The sequence below is a fragment of the Python bivittatus genome, unplaced genomic scaffold (assembly GCF_059951505.1).
Source record: "Python bivittatus isolate LINGU-HERP-01145 unplaced genomic scaffold, Pbiv_v1 ctg000020_np1212, whole genome shotgun sequence".
Taxonomy (NCBI): Eukaryota; Metazoa; Chordata; class Lepidosauria; order Squamata; family Pythonidae; genus Python; species Python bivittatus.
The window spans coordinates 12,430,466-12,456,287 of record NW_028277030.1 but is presented as its reverse complement, the minus strand read 5'-3'; the positions used below and the strand labels follow the sequence as shown (position 1 = coordinate 12,456,287).

Below are 25,822 nucleotides of genomic sequence, written 5' to 3'. Positions count from 1 at the left end.
TGAGACAGGGAGCCTTTGTCATCTTTTGGTGGGAGCCCCCAAACCCTAATTAATTTCATGTTTATCATAAACATTGTGCTTGATTGTCCTTAGTTATTCTCTGTCCTTAAAGAGATTTAAAGTACAACCAACAGTTAAAAAGGATATAGTTAATATAGAAAAACTTTCAAGTGGAAATCTTGATTTCTAAGGAATAAGAAGCAGTTTTGTACTTATTCTTTTTTCCTATGATCTCAGTAGGAAAGAAGACATTGGTGGGTGTGCTCAGCACATAGGACTTTGATCCTAAAAGTCACATGTGTGTTTGTACTGAATGTACAAACCAAATGCACTCTTAATAAAAAGCAGGTGTTATTCTGTATAGGGGAAAGCATTAACATTTTTTTTTTTTTGCCTATGTGTAGAAAAAAGTCATGTATTCATATTTGACATGGTTTTTTCCTAAGCCGCCTTCTGCGAAATATTATTCAGAAGGATGGCATTAATGCATAAAACTACTATTTCTGTTTACCCAAAGGGATACTTCTCTTTCTTCATTTGCTACATTTTAGGGCATATTGTATGTGTAAACTATCTTCAGCACATGAATCCTCTACCTTTCAAATTACTGAGAATATACTGAGCAGATTTTTAAAAAAAGGCATTGAGAACTGGTCCAGTTCACTCACAGTAAAGTCACTGATCAAGTACTAAAAAGATGAGTACCTGCGAACTTTGAGTTCCTATGCTCTTTTCCTTTCTTCTCCAGAATAGCAATGAGAAAACTTTGGAAGTTTCTGTTTCCATTGTACATTAATCACAGTTTAGCATATCATCCAAATTCTGAGCTATGGTTAATTGTAATTATGGTTATTTAAACGTCACTTTATAAATAATGCTTTAAAATTAGCTTATCTGAATTAACCAGTTTTTCAACAGCCTGTGGCAAACCAAATAACATTTTAGTCAATTATAGTTAAGATTCATCATAGTTTATTCAAGTTCCAAAGTTACACTAAACTGTGGTTAATCTTAAACAATGGGAAAGCTTTGGCACTCTTTCCCATACTACACTGGAGAAAAAAGGGACATTGTGTGAGCCTGAAGCAGATTTCTGTAACATTAAATTATGATTTAACTTTGGAATCTAATCAGACCACTGTGTTCAAGTTCTGAACAAATACTAGAGACATGATTTCAGTGTTTGATACCACTGTTACCTTAACCATCTTTCACACCCAGCTATTATGTTATCAGAAGTCCCACAGTGTCTGATAAGCCTGACTAGTAAATTTGGTAAATATTGAACCAAAACCAAAAAAATGCTTCCTAGTTCAACAGAAACCACTTCACTGGATGGAAAATTAATTAAACAATTACCTTTGTAAAATCTTAATGGAGTTTTTGTGCATTATCACTCTTAAGATGCTGGTTAGCTTCTAGTCAACAAAGGTTTATATCACAATCCTTTTTAGTTTAAATTCTTAAACATGTTGGCATGCATCATAATTAGAATTGAACATTCTGTTGCAAATCTGAAGATTGAAGTGAGCAGTGTTTTTATCAACATATAGCAGCTGCAGAGTCCTTTTTTTATTATTATTATTCTGCCATAAGAATAATATATGTGTCCATTACTTTAATATATTCAATGAAGTCTAAACTTGGGATTTCAGCAAAACATATTCTAATATTTTGCAGTGCCCTAGTGGGTAGCCTGTGTCTATGAGCAAATCTGTATTGGGCTTTGAATGTTAGTAGATAACTATAAGCAAAACTTTTCTTGCTGGAGTGCCCAAATTCTAGAATGCTTTCCCATTCTGCAAGACCAGGATCCAGTTTTTAATCTGGTTTATTCTGGAATTTAAATATAAAATATGTTCAATTCCTAACTGACTGGTGGCAAAAAACTTTCTTAAAGCTTTTAACTATTTTAACTCAAAAAGTAGAAACCTTCTGATGTAGAAATACTTCACTGTTAGGATGCAAAGAGATTTAAGTATTCTTTTCCTAACCTCCTGCTATTCCTCACTCTGTCACTTTATTGTTTGGTAATCTGAGCCCAGATAAGCCTTACAAAGAAAGCCATTACAGTTATTAGCACAGTTATCAAACTGGGTGAGCAAATTGTGTTAATTAGTGAAGAAATAATTTATTCTATACATTATTATTTATATTTTTATTTCAGTGACTCCTATGACATTAATCAGTACTTCAGCAGTATTACTGAAATGCAGTAACTAACCAGGGATGCTATTTAAATTAGGCAACAAATGGTTCTGATGATAATTCATATGTTAACTCTTCAAAATGAGAAGTATTGAAGCAATATTCAGGACACTTTTTTTTTAAAGCTTCATGATTTCAACAAAAGTTAAAATAACAGAAGTCACACCAAAACCAATAAGACATGAGTATTCAAATGTTGTAGTCTTATGACTTCATGAAATTTAAAATAGGATTAAACTTTCTCTTTGCCTTGATATCACAAATGGAATCAGACTGAAACCATTGAGAAATACAGTGGTTTTGAAATGTAAGAATGACAGGAAAAATCTTCCATATAGGGAATTCCTTTTAAGCTGAATGATATTTATTGATAATAGAAATTTTGAAAATTCGGACTTGGTTGCTTTACCCTGAATACATAAAGAGAAATAGCTTGATATCTATTGAGTATGGATGGTAAAAATATGAGTACTCAAAGATAATTTTTCACCTTATTTAACTTCCTCCCAACCTTTTTAAAATTACTGGCTGGTATGCCATAGATAATTAAAACAGGCTTTAACCAGTAAAAGTCTAAACTTCCTGTTCTCATGTCTTAGAACTGTGTTGATGTAAAACAATTTTGTAACCAGAATCCAACTGAGCTATGTAGTTACAGATAGCTGTGTTTTTATCCATGAACCACAACTATGCCCATCAGGCTCTGTTAAAAAGGAATCAGTAGAAGTTAAATGCTTCATTAGGTACCAATAGAAGCGAATACAGTGGTACCTCGGGTCACGAACTTAATTTGTTCCGCGACCCGAATCAAATTTTCCCATAAGGTTCAGTGTAAATACGGTTAATTCATTCTGACCCCTACGAATTTGGTCGCCAACCGAATCAAATTTTCCCATAAGGTTCAATGTAAATATGGTTAATCCGTTCTGAAACATATGTATTTTTTTTTAAACCACAAAAATATGAAACAAAGTACAGTACAGTACAGTATGAAGAGAGAGAACACTAACCTTGCTTGAGGCGACTTCTGGCGTGGAGGACAGGAAGGCGGGTGGGGAGGCGGTTATTGTTTGGAGGGAGAGTCCCCCTACCTACCGGAAGCCACGACCACGTGTCACGGCAGGGAAAATGGCCGCAGATCCTGTTCAACACCCAATGCAGAGTTCGTGAACAGAAGCAAAATTTTGTGAACAGTGCTGTTCGTGAACCGAATTGTTCGTGAACAGAAGCGTTCATGACCCGAGGTACCACTGTATGTGTAGCTCAGGGTTGAACTGTGAAGTCCTTGGGGTTCTCTGAGCTTGGCTGTTTCTCAGAACTTGGCTTTCTCAGAGCTTGGCTGTAACATCTTCAGTGCTAGCACTGAAGATGTTACCTAGCCGGGTAACGAAACGTTTGCAAGAAAACAGCCCAGCTCAGTGAACCACAAGGGACTCCACGCTTCATTACGTATTTGAAGTCCCAATATTTTCAATACGAAGTGAACCAAAAGCTCACATTTTTCCCACGCTGCCAGGATGAGCTGACAGCCCGCTTGTCCAGTCAGAGTCAGAAGGAAAGCTTGGAGCAGAGTCTGATAGGAACGGGTCTTTGCGTGCAAAGTGGAGAGAAAAGGCTGGAGCTTGGTCTCTTAGGGCTTCAGCTTTGCAGCTTTCAAAGCAGGAGATTTTTAAAAAAGATGTTTGCATGTGCTCCCACACATTGCAAAGAGACTTTTTCAAAGGCTGTTCGTGGCCTTAGGATCAAGGCCTTCTCATTGGTTAGACTTGAGGTGAAGCTATGATTCTTGAATACCTGTCTGCTGATGGAGGTGTATCAAATCAAATCATAACTTTATTACAGTCAAAGACCAGCATAGTGGAGATGAATAATGCACAAGAGATGAATGGTACTTTTGATGTCATGCATTCTAAATTGCTAGCATAGATTCTGAAATGCTTTTGACCTTTTCCTGTATCAGAGTAAATGCGCGTAGATTTTATTTATTTATTTATATTTCAAATTTGTCACTGCCCATCTCACTGCAGAGCGACTCTGGGAGGGAACTCCATTAATTTTTAAAAGCAAACTGAATGCAAACTAAAAATTGCTATTGCATTATTTGTGTTCCTACCTCCCGCCAAGTTGCAGCAGCATTGTATTTTGGCATATTTCAATTTGTAATCAATAACGTGATACAGTACACTAGTTTGAAGTATCTTGCCTTATCTAAGGAGACTTGATAGACTATATGGCTTAGCAGGGATAAAATAAAAATATCTCTAAAACACATCACATTAATACTTCTGTCAAATTTAATGGATATTTTTTTCCTAAAAGAGATTGTGAAAGAACATTCTAATTTATATTTTACTAGATTCAGTCAGTATTTTAAAAGTTACAATAGTAATATTTTATACAGAAGCTTGGTTTGGTTTCCTAAGCATCTCACACTTGGTTGAAATTTTTTACAAAATGGATTTGCAGTTTGTAGAAATACAAAATATAAATATTTGATACAATGTTTCATATTTCCTTGTATTTTTAAAATCAGATATGCAGAGCTTGGAAATGCTGCTGAAGGATGCAGTAATACACGGACAGCCTCGAAGCCGAAGAGCATGGAAAAAAATTCTTATTCTAGTAGAGGGTATTTATAGGTATGTAAAATATGTAATTTCAACTGAGCATGGAGATTCCAGAAAATCCATCTAAAATACCCCAATATTTTGTACTATTAAACACAGTGACCAGAAAGCCATACAATTATACTATACAAGTTGGATTTTTCTAATTTGTTTCTTCTGTTGCTTATATGGTTCTGTTTTTTAATTTTAATTTTTATTTGCTTTGGGGAAATAGTTTGAGAGGAAGAGTTGGCATGATGTTGGCATTATAATAGATCAGTTCATACAGTTTCATCCATTAGATCAGTACTCAGTTCTCATTAGCTTTCTTGTTTTTCCAGTATGGAAGGCTCTATTGTACGCTTGCCAGAAATTGTTGCCTTGAAGAGAAAATACAAAGCCTACATCTACTTGGACGAAGCCCATAGCATAGGTGCTGTTGGTCCTACAGGAAGGGGAGTTGTGGAATACTTTGGAATGGATCCTAATGATGTTGATGTATTGATGGGAACTTTCACAAAAAGTTTTGGAGCAGCTGGAGGTTATATAGCTGGCAAAAAGGTAACAGCAGCAATCATTAGCATTCAACAATATACAGACTATCATGGATGTAACATCTGGCTTCTAAAAAAGTTTAATAATATCCTAAATTGTGGGTTCAGTCAGGAAACAAGTGTCTTCTGCAAAAAGTTTTCCCTTTTAGCTGGGATGGGTAGCTCCAGGCCAGTTGCAGCCCACAGCATCAGTTTGAAACTCTCCAAGTATCCTGAGATTGCACTGCCAAATGTTGACAGCAAAGTGGCCAATTTTTGGTAGCCCATTTTTACCATTTTAAGAAAATTACATGTGGTCCTCACTTAACAATGGTAATTGGGACCAGGATTTCCATTGCTAAGTGACATGGTCATAAAGCGTGACTGCTGACACTTCCGGTTGCTGTCGTTAAGCAAATCACTGCAGGTCATTAAGTGAGGATATCATGTGGTCACCATTTGCAACCTCCTGTCAGCTTCCCCATTGACTTTGCTTGTAGGAAGCTGGCAAAGAAAGTTGCAAATGGCGATCACATGACTGTGAGATACTGCAATGTTGTAATTGCAAGATGGGTGCTAAGCATCTGGATTGCAATCGTGTGACAGTGGGGACAATAGAAGTATGAGGACCAGTTGTAAGTACCACTTGCTCAGCACCATTTAAGTTTGAATGGTTGCTGAAGGAGTGGTCGTTAAGCGAGGACCACCCGTAAAGGTCAAAGCAGATGTAATTCTCTATGGTGCTTAATGCATCTTTAAAAGTGCCAAAGTAGGCTGAAATGATCTTGGCCTTCTGATCAAGACAATCTTATACAGCCCTCAGAGGCCAAATTGTTGGGAGGGGGTTGGCCCAGAGCAAAAAAAAAGTGCTGATCCCTGCCCTTGAATTTCTGATTGCTCTAGCTCTGGAGATCTTTTTCTGGATCAACAGCATAGGTGGTTAAGCAAATTACGTGCCCATTAAGTGAATCACATGGTTCCCCATTGATTTTGCTTGTCAGGAGCTGGCTAGGAAGGTCACAAATGGCAATCATGTGACCCCAGGACGTTGCAACCATCATAAATTCATGCTGGTTGCCAAGTCCCCAAATTTTGATACTCTGATCATGTGGGGACACTGCGACAGTCGTACGTTACTTTTTCAGCACTGTCGTAACTTCAAATGGTCACTAAATAAATGGTCAAATGATCATTTCACTTTCAATTCCTATATTGTTTGTAAGTGGACATGAGATCTCATTATGGATAGCATACTATGTTTAAACATTATGTAGTATGTTAAGTTTATACACTGATTTTATGAATTTAGATTTATACCATGGCAAATTCTAAGGAGCCAGAGTGGGTAATAATTTTTAAGAGAGAAGCCCACATCCCTTGACATGGTTCACAATGGAGTACAAAACAGAAAGTCAGACAGTTAAAAAAGAAGATAATGATGTTCATATTAGAATCAGGAGTGATATGAAAATTGTTGCTCTTGGCGAAATAGTACCATTTCATTCTTCTGGGTATGTGATACATGTGCTATATGTAAATAAAGTCAAGATAGGACATCTTATGTTTTTGCAAGACAATTTGGAAATACAAATTTTCTTGCCATGTACTGATTTTACTTGTTTGTTTATTTGTCTTGAGTGTTTTGGCCATTGCTTTAAGACTGTTGTTTGAGGAAATATCCAGAAACATGTTTGAAGAAGAATTCATTGAGAAGGGGACAAGAATTTAACTGTCATTTAATGATAAACTAAATTATCTGCTATTTGCAGTTTTATGCATGTTTTTCTCATCTGCCAACTTCTATTCTAGAAAGGGGGTTTCTGATGACCACACTGAAATATTGTTCTTTTGATTTAAGGAATTAGTGGACTACTTACGAGTTCATTCACATAGTGCAGTCTATGCCACATCTATGTGTCCTCCTATAACAGAACAAATTATAAGAGCAATGAAATGCGTCATGGGACTAGATGGGGCCACACAAGGTAGGATATTTCACTAACTTGGTCTTGTTTGTATTGAAAATAGATGGGAATAGTCATATTAATAGTGTATACTGTAAAAATATTTGGTATCATGAATGAATGCAGCTGTCTTTTTTTATAGCCCAAGTATGAGCAAAATGCTTGTATTTTAGGGACCAAGATACCTGACTCACATAATATCTGTAGGTAAATTCTGCTTGGAGGATGTTGCATGCTCTGCCTTGAAATATGTTACATGCTTTTCCTTGTCCTCTGTTCATTCCAGGTTTTTGTTACTTACATTAAAACATACAGGTAGTCCTTGACCTACGACCATTCATTCAGCAACCGTTCAAAGTTATGACAATGCTGAACAAATGGTGGTTACATCTGGTCCTCGGAGCTCCAGCCGTCACAGTTCCCCCATGGTCATGTGATCATGATATGATCGCGTCATGTGGATGCTTGACAACTGGTTCACATTTATGACCAGTTGCAGCTCCCTGCGATCACAAGATCGCCATTTGCAACCTTCCCTGCCGGATTTCCCAGAAAGTCAATGAGGAGGCCAGCAGGGAAGGTTGCAAGTTGCTGGGATAAGTATCCCACACCCCTCCCCCAGCCCCTCTGCACTTGCACCGTGCTGGCCATTCGTGCACTCCCATGCACCCTCCCCAATCCAAGCTGCACCTAACCCACACCACACCTCTCTCACACACCCCTGCACCCTCCCCAGCCCTCACACATACCCATGCACCCTCCCCGACCCTCATGCGCCCTCCTTGACCCTCACATAGCTCCTCACACCCTCCCCGACCTGGTTTTTTTATCCTGTCTTCAAGCTTCTCATTTTAGGGAAGGATGTTGAGAGGGTGGTCACCTTACAACTCTAGAGAACCCTGGAGGAAGCAAATGGACCCATTTCAATCTGGATTCAGACCAGGACATAGTACTGAGACAGCTTTGTCAATGACCCATGGTTGACTCATGATGGGGGGGGGGTGCATCCATCCTAGCCCTCTTTGACCTTTCAGTGGCTTTCAATACTATCAACCATGGTATACTTCTGGACTGGCTCCAGGGGTTAGGGGTGGGACACACAGTGTTACGGTGGTTCTTTTTTTTCCTCCAGGATCAGCTCTTGTCAGTGTTGGTGGGAGAGGAGCAGTCTAGCTCTGGGCTCCTGCTGTGTAGCTTATCCCATGGCTTTACTTTCTCCCCACTTTTATGTAACATCAATATGAAACCACTATAACATCTGAGTGCCAGTTGTATGAGGTGCCAGCATAGAGCAATTGCAGAAGTAACAAATTACTTCAGCACAGTGTCTACTATGAGTAGAATTATATAGTTTCTAAAGTGGCACCAAGACATGGGAGCTTAGAGGAAGAGTTTGCAATTGACATCATAAAAATAGACTGATTTAAATGTTTTTGTATATAAACATTCCTGCCAATGGAGGGCAATATTGTGCTCATTTTTCCAATATTACAGGATTCTTCCCAAGCTCAAGATGTAAATGATATAGGTCTTTTTTTCAGTCCTGTTTTTTACAAAATGCTCTCCTATAACATCTGTGCTCAGTTGCTGCATACTCATTGGAACAATGCTGTGGCGCTAATTCACACTATAACACAAATGGTAATTTTTGTATGGTAACATTTGTGTGCACAGGCATCTTCATTTGCTTAAATGGTGAGAATGTTAGAAATGTTTAAAATATACTTGTTCCTTTCTGTTGCTTGAGTAAGGTATGGCTGTATTATTAAAAAGTGCCTTACTTAGTTAGCATTGCAGGCATGGAGGATAAGATACCTAAGTGTAGAACACTAGTATTTGGAGGGGGGGGAGGCTGCACATCACCATTTTTTTAATAGATTTTTTTTTATTCCGCCTTTATTATTTTTATAAATAACTCAAGGCAGCGAACATACCTAATATTCCTTCCTCCTCCTATTTTCCCCACAACAACCACCTTGTGAGGTGAGTTGGGCTGAGAGAGAGTGACTGGCCCAAAGTCACCCAACTGGCTTTCATTTTTCTTCCAAATCCTTATAATTGCACTTTCCCTGACCCACAAGCATATCTGCTTGCCCTCCAGCTGGCCAATGGAAAAGCAAAATAGCTACATTTCAACTAGTTCTCTTTCCTTACATCTTCATCACTCCTCGGATTAATTGGTTGTGATAGAGAGATGCAACAACAGTGTCTCAACTTCAAGGAAGGAAGGGGATATTAAGGATCTGGGGGGCAATGGAAAAACACTTGCAATACAATCCCTGCTGCAAAACCATATTTATGCTGCAAAACCATATTTACAGTGTTTCTTTGGGTTTCTTCTGGAAGTGAATCAGCTCAGCTCAATTCAGCTTATGAAGAGCTCTACAAACTTCATAGTATTGTGGAGAGGTGAGCACAGCCCCTATCTTGGATCAGTGCAACTTTTGCATGTGAATGGAGCCCAGATTAGAGCAGTTCTTGTTGATAAGTATTTTGTTTGCAGTTTTCTTGGCAGCATTTTTGGAAGTGATTGGCCATTGCTTTCTCCCTAGGGCTGAGAGAGAGTGAATGGTCTGAAGTCACCCAGCTGACTTTGTGCTCAAGGCAGGACTAGAATTCACAGTCTTCCAGTTTGTACCCTGATGCTTTAACCACTATACCAAATTGGCTCTCTCTTGTTGATGTAGCTCATTAAATGTGATTGCCTTATAATGAAGAAAAGAGGTATTAGTTGTCTTTGTCAGAATCTTTTGAATTGGTCTTGTCCTCTTTTGCTGTTAACAATAATATTTATTGGGGTGGTAATCTGTCTTCTATTTAACAGCGAGACCAGAAGTTTATTTAATCTCTGGCACAGTGGAGGCTTGAGTTCTGCCAATCCATATTTTATAAAAAGCTTTCTGTTGTAAATATAATCTGCATGTTATCAAGGCAGGGCATGTGTTCTCAGTATATTTGTTAACATTTAGGCAAAACTGAATACTTTTCAGATTTTGCTCTGGCTCACTTCTGATATGATTAAGAGTAAGATTCTTGGTCATGGATAACCAAATGGATGAACAAAAAGTTCTTACTTTGGTCTATTACATGTTTTCATGGTGTTTATTCATATGAGGCACACAGATGAATAGTAGCACAGCCAATAAAGACCCACATATCAAATGCAGTAGTGTATCATCTTGGTAGCAAGTTATTGCTCTTCAGACTTTTACATGACAAACTGTAGGGATGTTATGGAATTGGCCCTTCTGTGTGTCTCAGATTTGGGAGGGTTAATTCCCTGATTCTCATCACTGCATCACCCTTCAAGTGTCAGGCTTTATGGCAAAATACATGTCTCTGTGGAAGCTTAACCCTGCATCCAGTTAATAGCTAATTGCAGAAGCTTCATAGAATCAATAAGATTAGAAAAGCTGCTTTATGGCAGACAAGAAAGAAGTCATATTTATGCAGAAGATCTGCCTACTGCAGAACACAGGAATCAAAGTATACACGCATACAACACACACATGCACATTGGTCCCAAGGTTTAAATCCTAGGCATGTTTCTCCTGCCCATTCAAGGCAATAGACTTTTGGTCTTGACCATTGAGGACATCTGTTATATAATGATTCTGTCTGGACTGAGAATTGAAACTTCCCACCTAGTCAGCTTAACCCCTTTACACTAAGAATGATCATGATTCACCAACTTCAGTTTTCCAAACTTTGCTCAGATAACTGCATGTGCATGGTTCATACCTTCCTCCTTCCTTCTAATTGTCTTTACATAATTATTAGAATGTATTAGTACCAAAAGGGGGGGGGGAACAGAACATCTGATATTGTACCAAATACCTCTCAACATATTTATATACAGATGGGATTGTAAAATCAGAGAAGTTATCCCAAAGAAACCCATTACAGAGAAGTCCATATCCTATTCAATTTCACTTTCTTCCCAAAAGCGAGGTTCCCGGAAAAGGGCTTTCAAAGAAGGCAGCGTTTTAGATATCCAGCCTATACAGTATCCTCAAATCCCAGCCACAGACGTTCCTCTATTGTCTCAGTTAGGAATCTGGCCGCTGGATATGAATCAAGAAAGCTTTCAAACTGCCTTCCAAGTAATCCCTGTAGAAAATGTGCATAGTACTTCCAATTGAGATGTTGTCAAAGTATGGATAACAGTGAGAAGATTAGCATATCTTCAAGGAGTTATGCCACCACTGCCATTTGGAATTCTAAAATCAAGTTAAGAAACAAAGGGACAAGACATGATCCTCTCTTGGGGGGTGGGGGAATAATCAATTTGCTATTGAATCACATCAATTTGTCTTAATTGGGTTGCTAAGGTTTTTTCATCCAACTTATCATTGGTTCCTAGCACCAGTTCAGGATAGATGTATCTGGAATAGGTGAAAAGGAGGAGTGAGCATTTGTCCACAGACCAATAACGCACGATTCCATATCACTAAATTAGCTCACATAATGATTTGAGGTAGATCAACAAGCTTTTGTGGCTCTAGCTACCTAAAGTAAATATTTGATGAAGACTTATGCAAGATTGCCAAAATCTTGTGAGATTTCTGCAATATTTCAAGGAATAGATGAAGCATCTCTTAGAAATATGGGAGGTACCACATTACAATCCTCTGATTACAATGAAGCCATATAGAACTCAGTAGCACATTTATTAAAGACCATTGAAGGAACAAGGAGAATCCAGAATGTATCCAGCAGTTTGGCAAGCCAGCTCTCTACTGAGAAAACGTGTAAAAGATCAAATTAGTCTCTGTCTAGAATGCTACACCTGCAGGTGAAGGCTCTGTCATTTTCCTGCTCATCAAGCATTTTCATAAAGAAGGGTTTCTTAATAAAGTTCACTCAGAAATTAATGGGAAGTTTAATGTACTTAATGAAATCCCAGCAGAATTTATCTTCCTTCATCTGTTAGAAAGAACAGGTTTTTTAGACAGGTGCTGTAGGTAAATAATGAATCATGTTTATTTCTTGTAATGACTTTGCATGAAGGTGCGTAAGTCACCTGTTTATGGATAGTAACCAAGTAAAAGTCGGGTGGTTTTTATCTCAGCTGAGATAGTGGCAGCTCTCCTGAAGGTGGCACATAAAGCTTGAAAATCATCAACTGGATTCAATTCTTAGAGGAGGACTAAAGATAATGTTGAGGTTTCCTTTTGCAATTGAGGTTAAATTCACCTTATTGTGGCAGGGTGATGGTTCCCCTCTTCCTAGCCACCCCATTCACCCATCCCTTTTAAGGGGGAAAAACTGTTTTTAGTCAGAGCATTTTTATCTCAAACCAGCCTTTACTTTTTAGGTGTTACAGTACAAGCCTACTTCCTCAATGTAGATACTTATCTATAGGCTGGGCCATTTCAGAGTGCATGTAGGGATGAAGAGTTCCCATGACAAAAAGCTGCTCTGTACCATATAAGAAAAAGAATATTTCCATTAAGAAGAAAAAGATGAGTAGAGATTTTATTTTAACCTCCTTCTTCCCATTTTAAATGGTGTCCTGTAAGCACATATTACATTTTACTAGGAATTTGATTTTAGCAAGATGCTTTTTCTGTCCCACTGCCCCACGTATAATTCAGAGATACTGCTAATCTGTTGGGAAAGTTGACTCTAACAATTTTAGGAAGCTATATTTATAATAAATATGCATGCATCATACAAATACTTCTGGAGTTTATCAGTCCAGAATATATTCTTATGGGTCTTGAATGCTTTGTATGTAAACCCCCCCCCATCTGTCTTAACAATTTGCTGTCATACCTTTGTCAGTAGAAAGTGGATTTGAAATATAGGAATATAGTGCCATCTCTAGGTCACATGTAAAGTACTCCCTTACTGCATCAGCTCCAGCTCTCACAGACCTGCAGTTCATCCTCAGCTGTTTTTGTTTGTACATCCCTCGGGCTTCATCACCACCCATTAAAGATAGAACATGGTTTGCTTAGAAGGAAGGAAGACAATTCTGAATTTGAAGGATTTAAGTCCCCTCCCATCCCCCAAAGTAATATAGGCAGAAATTTTAAAACCTCCATTGCCAAATTCTCAGGAAAACTAAGATCTCTCATTTTAAAAATATATTTGGGGGTGGGGGTGGAGGAGATAACTAGTCCTTCCTTTTACTTCAAACCAGATGTGCTCTTGATTCTTTAGAGCACCAAGAAATTAAAACCTAAGGATTCCGGCTACAGCTTGAACTTGTAAAAATGACACATTGAAATCTGCTTTAGGCAAAATACACTAACCATTTTGGCTCCCATGTCATGCCCTTGCTAAGTTACCTTGATTTAATGTTGAGTTGCATCTGGCTGCCAGCCTGTAATTGTGTTCAAGCCCTGAGGTTTTTCCAAAGTACCTATCACTGTAATATCTGTTCTTGTGTGTTAAAATAGCTCAGCAAAGCATGTATACGGGGGTGGGGGAGGCTTTCAGTTAAGTGTGTGTGGTCTCTGACCGCAAAACACACAAACAAAAATGAGATGAAAGTGGCAAGGCTGAGGAAGGAGCAGCTTAGATCCTTTTTATCATCTGGTTGAGAAGTCTCTCTTTCCTTCTCTGCTTGCCTATCAAACATATACATTATCCCTTCATGATTCCTTCGTGTCTGTTCACAATGGTATTGGTGTGAGAAGAGGTTTAGTGTCTTTTGTTTATGTCTCAGACAGCCACAAGACATGTTTAAATGTTTTGCCATAAAAATGTAACATTTTTCAAGAGTGTCATTTCAGGTTTCTGCTCTTTGCTATGCTTTTTTGCTCTCTAGCAGAGGTTCTTAGGCATACGTACAAAGAATGGCCCAAAGAAAATCCAAAAGTTCTTATACATAAATTCAGTCAAGCAACATGGCAATAAATTAATTTAAAATGAAGCATAATCATATATCATAATAACCAGCAATGCAGAAATCTAAATAGAACCATACAGTTGGGAGGGGCCATTTAGACAATCACGTTTGACTTTTTGCTCAGTGCAGGAATCCAGGCTAGAGCTTCCCCAACAAATAGCTACCCAGCCTCAACTTGTATGTATCTAGCAAAGTGGAATAGATCAGTTTCCCAGGTTCTACTGTCAAACTGCTCTTACTATTAGAAAACTTCCTAATATTGAATTGGAGTCTGCCTTAAGTTACACTGAAGACTGATATTCCACATCCTGTGCTCTGGGTCAATACAGGACAGGTCATGTCCTTCTGCATGACCCTCCTTCATTTTCTTGAAGAGTTCTTTCATATTTGTGTCTGTCATCTTTTCTTAAGTCTAACCATGCTTACTCTTTCTTTGCATTGCTTTTCACTCTCTGAATCCTGCTTAAAGTATGGTGCCCATTAATAACTCAGTTCTTAATGCACAATATAGTGGAACAATTATTTTCTACATTTTGAAATAAACTTCAAAGAATTAAAGCTGTTTGAAAATGTACCACAGTAACACAAACATACAGTTTTCAAATCCTGCAAGAATAGAAAAGTTTTACTCTTGTGCCAAAAATATATTAAGGTAGGTACCAAACAGACATCTTAGGGAAACATTGTTTAACTGGGAGAAGAGGGCTGCTGAAAAGATGGCTTCGTATGCAGCTACCTGATGGTTTTCTTGGTCATAGATGTCTCTTGAATGATTATTCACCCATAAGGGAAGAGCCCGAGTCAAATGCATCAGAGTTTCAGAGGAAATAACAGTTGGCAGGTTTGAATTTGAAGATGGAGGGAAGGGGTAAGGCAGTAAGATGGAAGGCTGAAGTATTTTTGGTTGATAACATATGGGCATCTTACACTGGGTTACTGCACATAGCCTGTATTTTGATTTCATATACTCTTTACTTATATCATTACAATTAAAGCAAATATTAAAGCTGTGGAATAGGAATAAGGCATTACTAAACTTTTGGTAGAGGTTCTTTGCTATATTGATTTTTAAATGCTTAGGTGAGCTGCTTCCAAAAATGCTCTGTACTGAAAGGCAGCATGGAATTAAATAAATAAAAATAAGTTAAGCTTGATTACATTAAATGTCACTTCTTTTACTAGATCTTCTCCAAGTATGATGACATCTTTTCCCAATACTTTACATTTCCACTGTACTCTCCTCCATTGGTAGAAATGCCAATGGTACTTCTCACCACTTGGATATATGTAACACAAAGGAGCCACCTCAGTGGTGGGATGACCACAGTGGGTAGAACAATGTTGCAGAATAAATGGGGTGACATGATGCATAATAGTGGAACTAAAGCTTTTCATTTTCTCCTGCGTTAGGGTGAATTTGGGAATTTTCCTTTGATCTTTTAAAAATTGGGTAAATATATTTCAGAGTTTATACTACAATTTTTCATTTGTTTCCTCCATTAAAGTGCTAATATCCAAATTTGTAAGTACATAAATCTGAGAAATAATCACATGTAATCTGAAAGCTTTAGTTATTAAATGACAACCCTGAAGTTAGTAACTAAGATAATTTTTTCCCTCCTATGAAAGGGTTAGGGTATATGCAATTTCATTCTAGTTCAGTGGACTTAGACCTGAATCATCATGAATGCCACATGTGATCTAATTCATTAGCTTGAGGGCCACAGCACTGAAGTCTTTTAATACTTTAATACAGAAGTAAAAAATGAAGCTACTAACAGCAAGCTGACAGGCCCTAGCCCTAACTGTGACAGTACCTTGACAAGAGACTAACACCAGCCAGTGTGCTCTGCTGACACATGGAGCCATTCTTATCCTAAAGCTGTAGCAAGGAGGAGCTACAGCAGGGGTGGTGCAAGCAGGCCCTGGACCTAGCTATGACAGGGCCAGGATGCACAATGACCTGAAGGAGCAGATACAGCCAACAGCCATAAGTTTGAGACCTCATCTTAGTGAAAAGGGAAGTCATGTCTTTGATCTTGCAATGAAAGCATATTTTCTCTATTGAGACATTTCCCATTGCTTGCCCACAATTTTTCATGTTTAAAGCTACTTTTGCCATAGGCCATTCTGTTCATGTTTGTTTAAATCAGGGACATATGATGACAGGATTTTTATTGGCTTTTTTTAAAAAAAATGTTGACAGTTCAGGGACACATGAACGCTGTACCCTTCATAACAAATCAACAGAGCAAGCCAGAAAACAGCCGTGGGAGTACAAGTAGCATAATTCAGGCAGGAGATGAGATGGAGGGCCTGGCCCTTTGCCTGGAGGCTGTTCAGGTCTGGATGGGGAAAAACAGGCTTAGATGCACTCCCAGCAACACAGAATGGCTGTGGATTCACAAGCCAACTCTTTCCAGAGATATAAATAAATACACACACACACACATTCATACATACTGCAATTTGGTACCTACATAGCCCCAAACACATTGATTCATCAACAAGTTTTGAAACATTTCTCTATCCATCAGTCAAAGGCAACATTCAGCCAGGCTCAGGACAGAACATAAGGCTTTGACATAGAGCAAGGAGAACAACCTAAAGGAAAGCATGTTAGACAATTGCCTCTTTGTAAATTCAGATCAACTGGGGCAATTTGCTGTAGCCACCAGGAACATGGATCTCTTATGTATGTGCATTTGTCATTATTCTCTGTTTTCTCTGAAGATCTCCTAAGAGAAAATGCAATTTTAAATATTTAATTTTATACTGTTTTCAACTTTTAAAGCAACATTTTAAAAAAAACCTTTTCTTTGAAATTTGACAGCCTGACTGTGTAAGCTTTTCACTGTACTTAAACATGTTAAGTACATGTTATAGCACATGAATTTTGGAGAATAATCCCAGGCTATTATTTGTATTAGCAACAGGAAAATTGGGGGGACTTAAGTGGGGTTACTCTGACACAGCTGCTTTTGTTTTAGATCTGTTGCAGAAATGGCTAAGCTATTTACAGTTTATATAATGTAAGGAATTTGTCACAAGGATGCTGAATGGCAACTCTAAAGAATAATTGCCTGCCTATGTGACATTGTGTGTGTGCATGCACGTCCGTGTGTACATACACACATTGCATTTACCTCCTAGTTAGAGGGACAGAGGCAACAATAAGTGGGCTTGTAATATAGCTTCTAAATTGGAAATCCTAGGAAGCGTAGAAAGTATGAGCATGTTTGCTTGCTTGCGCTTGTGGCATACTAGCCAAAATTTGTCAGAACTGACCAGCATTACCTTTACTGTTAACAGGGAATGTAAATGTGATACAAATATAACCTAGTCTACATTTATATTCATAAATGCTTTATGCTTTTATATTTATGCTTTGTATTGGTAAAAATGTGAAAGCCTCAGAAAATCAAAACCATGATAGGCATCAGAGGTCAGTATTTATAGCCCATCTGACATGTGGAGATTGCAACATGGAATCTAAGAACAATAAAAGCAAAAATCATTAATGAACTGAAACAAAGAAAAATAGAAACTATGAGAAAGAGGAAGAGATTTAGCCTTCATTCAGATCTGTTAGAGTCAGATCTTATGGAGCTGACAAATATATGTGGGAGGAGATGGTATAGATTTAACTTTGAAAAAAATAACTAAATTTTATGCCAGAAAGTATAAATTGGTGGCATCTGTTGTAGGTGCATGAAAATAGGAATCCATAGGTTGATGGTAATTCCAGTTTATGCTCCAGAATGGTGGGTGTGTGGATGGATGGGTGGATAGATATGACATGGGAATAATATGAGAGAGTATAGAAAAAGTGATTGAGCCATTTGGAGACCCAAGAATCAATAAGAATATCTGCCTAGAAAAAAAAATATTATCAAGCACCAAGGAACTATAGAAGTGTAAAAACATGATTGGTTACAAAGAAGACCAAAGACAAAAATAGACACACTATGCTGTACCTGTGAAATGCAAAACCATAGCCTTCAGCTAGCTGTTGCTGTCTGGCCTCTTGAGCCTACTCCCTAATACAGAACTGAAGCTATGCTATGTGCTTGCTTACTTGTAAATCATGAGTTGCCCATGATTTATATAGGTAGTGCCCAGTTTAAGAACAAATTCTGTTTCCAAGGACTGTCCTTAAGTCGAACTTGTATGTAAGCCAGAACAGTATTATTGTATAATACTGTTTAAGTAGTATTGTGTAATGAACTCAAACCATTGCATATTTAACTCAAATCATTGTGTATTTAACTCAAATTTTGCTACAGTAGGCTCCGTTCTTAACTATGGGTCATCCATAAACCAGGCATTCTTAACCCAGGGACTCAGGAGCTCTATGCTAAAAACAGCTATTAATCTCTAAATTGCTTAATTTCTTCCATAATCTCCCCACTTTTGATAAATGAATGGAACATTCAGCAGATCATTTCATTTAGATGTCATTCAGCTGGAGTAAAGATTAGCATCTTTCTTGCAGGTTCTGTTTTTTAAAGGTAGCACAGCATATGAAAGACTGGAAGGCTATTTTACCCCCACTACCAGTCATCCATCTCAACCATGGGCTTGCAATAGTTGATTCTCGTGTGAGTTACCTGTTAGGTAGCTCATAAGAGATCTACTTCTAGATCTACATCTAGATCCCACCTTAGGTGGGATGTAGATGATGGGTCTGGGGGCAAAAATAAGACAAGAATTGAATAATGAGCAGCTATATTACAAACAGCAAGATCCCACAGGCACAGCAAATATCCAATAATAGGCAATATAAGGTTCTTGACTCAATTCATGGATGGCAGCCAAGAAGTAAGCCAGGATCATAAAGATGTAGCAAAGAGAGCAATGTCATGACAGCTTTCAGTAGGTAACTGTGGAAATTTCCAAGTATCTACAACTTTTAGGTTGGTAAATCCAGTGGTTTTCTAAGACTAAGTTCTTTTCCTGGAAAAGGGGAACTTGTGGTTAACGAGCCCCTTATGGTACTATATGTGACATTTGGGCTCCTTGATTCCTTTGTGGTTGCCCTAGATTCATACTTCAGAACAGTTATTTTTGACCACATCCTTGCACATGCTAACTACTGGGGTCAAGCATAGTAACATCATGGCAACTGTCTTGCTCCTTTATTCCATATGTCCCTTATAGGCTTTTGTTGTTGTTCTCTTTAATTCAGCTAAATCATAAATAATTCCAAAGTATCATTATAAAAAACTTCCTAGCTGAAAAAAAAATACATGTCAACCATATTTTTTTATAAGAACAAAACCCTAGACTTATTTTAGTTCTTGGTAAATCATTGCCCAATTTTGTCTATATTTTTGCAGTTTAGGGATGTATTATTAAAATGTGGCATGAATTGCTTGAGTTACCATCTTTCAGATTTGAGCTGCTTCCTGGGGGTTTTTAGAAGAGCTTTCCCCAGCTTGATACAATTCCTGTCATCTTTAACCAGCACGTTATTTAGCTTGAGATGATGAGAGTTGTAGTTCAGCCCATCTGAAGGGACCTAATTAAAGAAGGCTGCTATAGAACGTAGCTATCTGGATCTTGTCGATAGATGCATCTCACTTGTTTGTGGGTACATTCACAAGAATTGAGGGTGCAGTTCTGTACCCTTTTATCTAAGAAAAAGCCTTTGAATTCAGTAGACTTACTCCTGTATAGGTATATTTGGGATTGTGTTGTTAGATACCATGTAGTGTATGTCATGTCACTTCAACAGGTATGATGTTTTTGAACTGATAATCCATTTTAGGGCAATTGTATGGGTTACCTTTTGATAAAAAACAGTAGTTCTCTACTTTCAGCAATAATATTAATAGAAGGCTAGTTGCTGTAGAATATATGCATCTAGTATGCAATACTTTAGGACTTTTAGCAATACAGAAAAAGGTGGGAGAAGGGAGTATGCACCAAGATGTCTGAACTGTGCATTAGCGTGTACTTACCAGTTAATTGTTGGAAGAATCTCTTGATGTGTGGGGGTACTATCTTAAACCATCCATCATATTTGAAAGATTAGTATTCCATTCTTCAGAATGGAGGAAGAGAAAACTGAAATGCAAAGTAATTCTCCTACAGCAGACCAACCAACTACTTTCTATCATTTGCCTCCCTAATTTTAATTTAGGAATATCATCAATTGTCTGCATGGAAAATATCCTTCTGATTCATTTAGTATAATTTGAGTGTGATAGTAGTTACTCTTAAGGATAGATTTTCTGGCTAAAACTATTCTTATCTCAGTCTAATCAGTTGCTATCAAGATGTTCCTAAAATACACCTCCAGCCCACCCCAACCAGTATATGACATGACAGAATGCAACCCAAGATGGAGATATTCATGTTAGGAGTGCAGGCTCCAACTTAGCTTTATCCATAACATGCCAGTTCTCTGTGAGTAAGACTCCTTCAAGGAGTAGTTTAGTAGTGGAAGAAACATATATACACTCCTCTAGAGTAGTGTTTTTCAAACTAGGTGACTTTAACATGTGTGGACTTCAACTCCCAGAATTCCCCAGCATGACTGGCTGGGGAATTCTGGGAGTTGAAGTCCACTCATCTTAAAGTGGCAAAGTTTGAAAAACACTGCTCTAGATGTTGCTGAACTGCAATTTCCAGAAGCAGTCTCTAGCTAGTAAAGTCTGTGGTGAGAGAAACTTGGAATTAGATTTCAACATCGTTTAAAATGTTGCTGTCACTCTGATTTATCTTTTGGGGAGTGGGGTTTTAAACATCCCTCCCAGCCGTTCAAGAGCTGCATGCACTGACCAAGTTAACACAGGCATAAAGAGTAGAAATAAGAGAACTTTTGTCTCTTAACTGCCCCAGGTAGCTCTTGTCTTGGTGGCCTATAAGTTCTTCAAAAATCAGAAGATGTTAAGTACCTTATGTCTCAACCCAAAGTGGATGAAAGGAAGCATGACCAAGATTGTAGTAATTACTGATTTTTAAATAACAACATCAAAAATGCAATATAAGGAAATGCCAAATAGTCTGGCTTGAAATTGTGCCTAGGAGAAGTGCTAATTACAAAGAACAACAGAGACATTGTAAAATAATAATAATTCTTGCCAGGGTGGAGCGGGATGTGCCTGTGGATTGCCTCTCTAGAAAGAACGAAATGCTTCACAGTGATGGCAGTTGTCAAAGTGACATCCTTAAAGAGAAATACAGCCATTCAGTCAAGGCTGTTCAAAAAGTTCAGAGCTGCCACAGGCACTCTCGGGGTGTGATGTGCACAGGCAGCCTGTAAGCTCTTGCAAACATATGCTTAGGTCGGTCAGTTTAACAGCTAACATTAAAAGTAATCCAGCAGAAACATTCTTGGCTCCTAGAAGATGAAAAAGCTAGCAAGAATACTGCATTGTCAAATGAAGGTGAAATACATTTATCTCCAATGAAAAATAGAAATAGTTTTTTTTTTAATAAATGGCCTGAATTTATTCCAAAACTAACTTTGTCCATTTGTGTTGTTCCTGGATTCTAGAATGTGTATCTTCTAGTGGTATCATCATCATCAATTTTAGTAAAATCTTACTGGTGTCATATGACATGGAGATCTTAACTGAATTCAAGGTTAAAGAGATTTGAGTGGAAAAACTCAGGACCAATCACAATAGTGCAATGTATTTCTTGTCCTCATCTTAATCTTATTTAGATTGCTTTACAGAAAGATTCAGGAATACTTTAGTCTACTGTGTATTAGAGCAGTATATAAATTTTCCATATCTGTCACATTTTATCCTGCTCATTCTCTGAGATGCTCGGGACATCTTACATAGGTTAATTGCCCTTTCCTTTCACAATAATCTTCAGAGATAGCCTCGGCTCTGAATGTTGTTGACTGTACCCTACAGATCTTAGTGCACGAACCAAGATTGTATTGTTGTGCCTCACAAGCTAAGTCCCACAAATGATTCTCTGTGCTGATTTTGTTATATAGTTATTATCAGTGTAGCACATGTGCAACACTAGGCAGTGTACAAAGGGCAGGGACTTAATGCTGGCTTATAACTCACTTACCTAAAACTCCTTATCCATGGCAAGTAATTACAATCCCTGATCCTCATCAGGAATGGGGTTCAGCAAGTTATCTACACCTATCAGCAAGAGGTAGACACATGCTGAGCCAGATAAAGCTATTATGACCGTGCAAAGCATTAGAAAGAGGTGCTTTACAGGCAGAGTGCAAATAAAGCTCCTCTCTTTGAATACTTAAAGCAGCCATATCTTTTGCAAAGCTCATGCAGCTGCTTTGGAAGTTGCTCCCTGATGTCTCTACATACAGGTGCATGTATGTATTTTAGATTTCACACCAGAAATGCTTTGCACAACCCTAATGTTACGCATCCCAGGAATAATGGAAATGGCAAGCAAATTCCCAAAAAATGACTATGTTTACTTTATTGATTATACAAATGCTTTCTACTATGTTCACCACAACCTATAGTTAGCCCTAAAACATATACCAGGCCACCTCATCTGCCTGTTGAATAATTTATCTGATGACCAGGAAGCAAATGGTTACTGAAGTACAGAGCAACTAAACAGTTCAAAATTGGTAAAGGAAGATGCCAAGATTAATTAATCAATGCATTTATTTATTTATCACATTTATATCCCATTACGATTGTACATAAACTCTCAATGGCTCAAAACTTAAAAACAGTAACAATGACAATCTTATAAAATAAAACAGAATAGGCAAACCTAAACTCTAAAAGGCATTTGGAAGAAGCTTCCAGGTGGTGACCAGAGTTGGGGCCAAATACACTTCTTGTGGGAGGCCATTCCCAAGGGCTGGGCCATTGATTAAGAAACAACACATCTGGGCCTCAGTCTCCCTGACCTTCCCAAAATGGGGGCTTCTCCCAGTATGATTGCAGTGGTCAGGCCGATTCCAGTGGAGAGATACTTCCACTGAAGGTAATGGAATGCAAAGCCATAAAGGGCTTTATAGATTAAAATCAAATTGCACTCGGAAGCTGATAGGAAGCCAGTACAGGGCCTGAAAAATGAGTGTAATATGTGCCCACCAGCAAGCACCTATGAGCACCCAGGCCGCTGCACTGTGCACAAACCGAAGGTTCTAGGTGATTCTAGAGGCAGCCCCATGTCTTCAGCCGCACTAGTTAGACCAGACCAGAAAATCAACTCCATAGAAAGCTACAACTAATTTTAATGAGATTGGCTATAATTATAGAATCTTGCAAGTCTGACTGTGTTGTACCTCCTCTTCTTCCTTATACTTCAGTGAATTAAGAAGTCGTCTCCCTGAGCCACTTCCAAATGTTACCTGGCTGTTCTGAACTTTAAAAAATTTCAGCCCCTTTTGTCTATTTCCATCAAGAACACCTTCCTTAACATTTTACATGCATAGAGCTCACTGTAGTAGTCTATGCATGTGGTGATGAGAGCATGAGCCACTGTATTCAAGTTCTCCCATCTCAAGTAAGGTCACAACTGGCATAGCAGCTGCAGCTGGACAAAAGTCCCTCTGGCCACAACTTTCACTTGCTGATCAAACAGCAGCTGAGAGTCCAGAAGGACACCCATGCCACAGACCACCTTCTTCAGGGGCAGTGCAACTCCATCCAGAGACAAGGGGGCATGGGAGAAACCAATGTACAAACAGTAGCTCCATCTTACTAGGGTTCAGTTCAAGCCTGTGCTTTCCCATCCAGATCCTAACAGCTTCCAAGCACTAGGATAAGATGTCAAAATTTCCAGTGGGGCCTGGGATCATAATATACAAGTGGATGTTGTCAGCATACTGGTGATACCAGACCCCAAACTGCCAGATGATCTCCCCCAGCAGCTTCATATAGATGTTAAATAACGGGAGAGAACTGACCACCCTACAGCACCTCACAAGGGAACAGCCAAGGTGCTGATCTCTCTTCCCTGATCACCACTGACTGGAACTGGCCACTGAAAAACAGTGCTCCCAGTCCCCAAACCCCCCTAACTGGTCCAGCAAGATACCAGGACAGACACACTACCTCTATCCAGGTACCTGGATATACCTCTATCCTGACATAGGTCATCAGCAAAAGTTACCCATGCTGTCTCTGTCCCTTACCCAGGCCTGAACCCTGACTGATAAGGGGCTAGGTAATCCATTTCCTCTAGGGTGCCCCATAGTTGGTCCCGAAACCACTGTCTCCACAACCTTTAACAAAAAGGGAAGGTTGGAGACCAGGTGGTAATTATCCAAAACCTATAGATCCAGAGAGGGTCTCTTCAAGAAGAGACAAACCAACACTTCCTTCAGAGTGGAAGGCATCAAGTCCTCACACAAGAGGCATTCACAACCTCCTGGATCCACAGGACAAAACTCCCCCCCCCCCCCAGCTATCCAAAGAAGCTAGGAGGGGCAAGGATCCAGCCCACAGGTGGACAAGGACAACTGAACTGCTCACTGGAAGCATTTGGTGAAAAATAGTAAACTAAAACTCAAATATTTTGAATACATAATGCAAAGTCATTGGAAAAGAGCCTGATGCTTGAAAAAATTGAAGGCAATTAAAAAGAGGCTGTCAGAAAGCCAGGTGGCTAGACACTATCAGTGATGAAATATGCATGAGTTTACAAGAATTTAGAGAAACAGCTACTGACAGACAATCCTGGTGAAATGACGTTCACTGGGTCACAAAAAATTGGAAGTGACTGAATAGCAACAATTCTATCAGATCAGTATTTTCACCTGTAAGAGACAGTGCAGTCCTGGAAACAAGTTCAGCTAATCTATTTCAGCTGTACAGTATTGAAGGTTATTGAATATTGAATAAGATGAAATATTATTGCCTTGCACCTTCAAATTCCTTCTCACATTCCAAAAGGATAGATGATTCTTGGCCTAGCGCAAGGTTCAGGCATGTTGGAATGGAGACGTATGTGTGTCCTTGGACCTGGCAGTGGTTCTGAGATCACATTTGATTAGATTTGGATATCCTAACATATCCAGGTTTATTGTATTAAAGCAATATAGAGCTAGATGGTAACTGTCATGGCTGGTCAGGATTTTTTCTGAACATCTAAATCTGAATATTTCCAGTGTGCTTTTCAATGGAGTTGAGAAGCATTCACTGTTTTCTTGAAAAGAAAAAAGTATACCTTGAAATGAGGCAATCATTTCATCCTTCTTCCCTTTTTCAAATATCAAGCAATGGAGAGATTTGTTCTCTCTATTAAAAGAAGTCTGTGGAACAGGGCATGGAACTTCTCTGTTACCACCACTCTTTCTCTTCCCTAAAACAGTTGGTTTAAGCACATATTGTCTAGAAATTCTTTAATTTCTGAAACAAACATGCAGAAAAATGATTGGACAAATGGGAAATCAGTTCTGAGAAGGAGAAAAATGTGTTGTTCTTCATACTTATGTTACTGCTGAATCCTCTTTAAAAGTCAGCAGGTTTAAATGTCTGCCTCACTTGGCTTCATTATCACCACTGTTTTGCCTAATACTTTTAAGCAAATTTGTTTGTTAGGAATAATTACATGAATCCATTTTACTGTTTACACTGTATGTTTCAGAACTGATTAGCTCCTAATTTGTTTCAGATTAAGTGTTTTGTTCACTGGACCAATTGTAGTTTAAATATCTAGACTTCTGTTTTTGTCTTGAGGTAGCAA

General features: G+C 38.5%; 1 protein-coding gene across 1 annotated transcript in view; it reads left to right on the top strand.

Annotated features, from left to right (window-relative positions):
• Positions 1-25,822, top strand: part of SPTLC3 (serine palmitoyltransferase long chain base subunit 3) — a 91,701-nt gene that overhangs the window by 57,712 nt on the left and 8,167 nt on the right. The window contains exons 7-9 of the mRNA XM_088150461.1: positions 4,742-4,847; positions 5,156-5,375; positions 7,206-7,332. Of these exons, the coding sequence (XP_088006587.1) occupies positions 4,742-4,847; positions 5,156-5,375; positions 7,206-7,332 (453 nt within the window). The remainder of the gene's footprint in view (positions 1-4,741; positions 4,848-5,155; positions 5,376-7,205; positions 7,333-25,822) is intronic.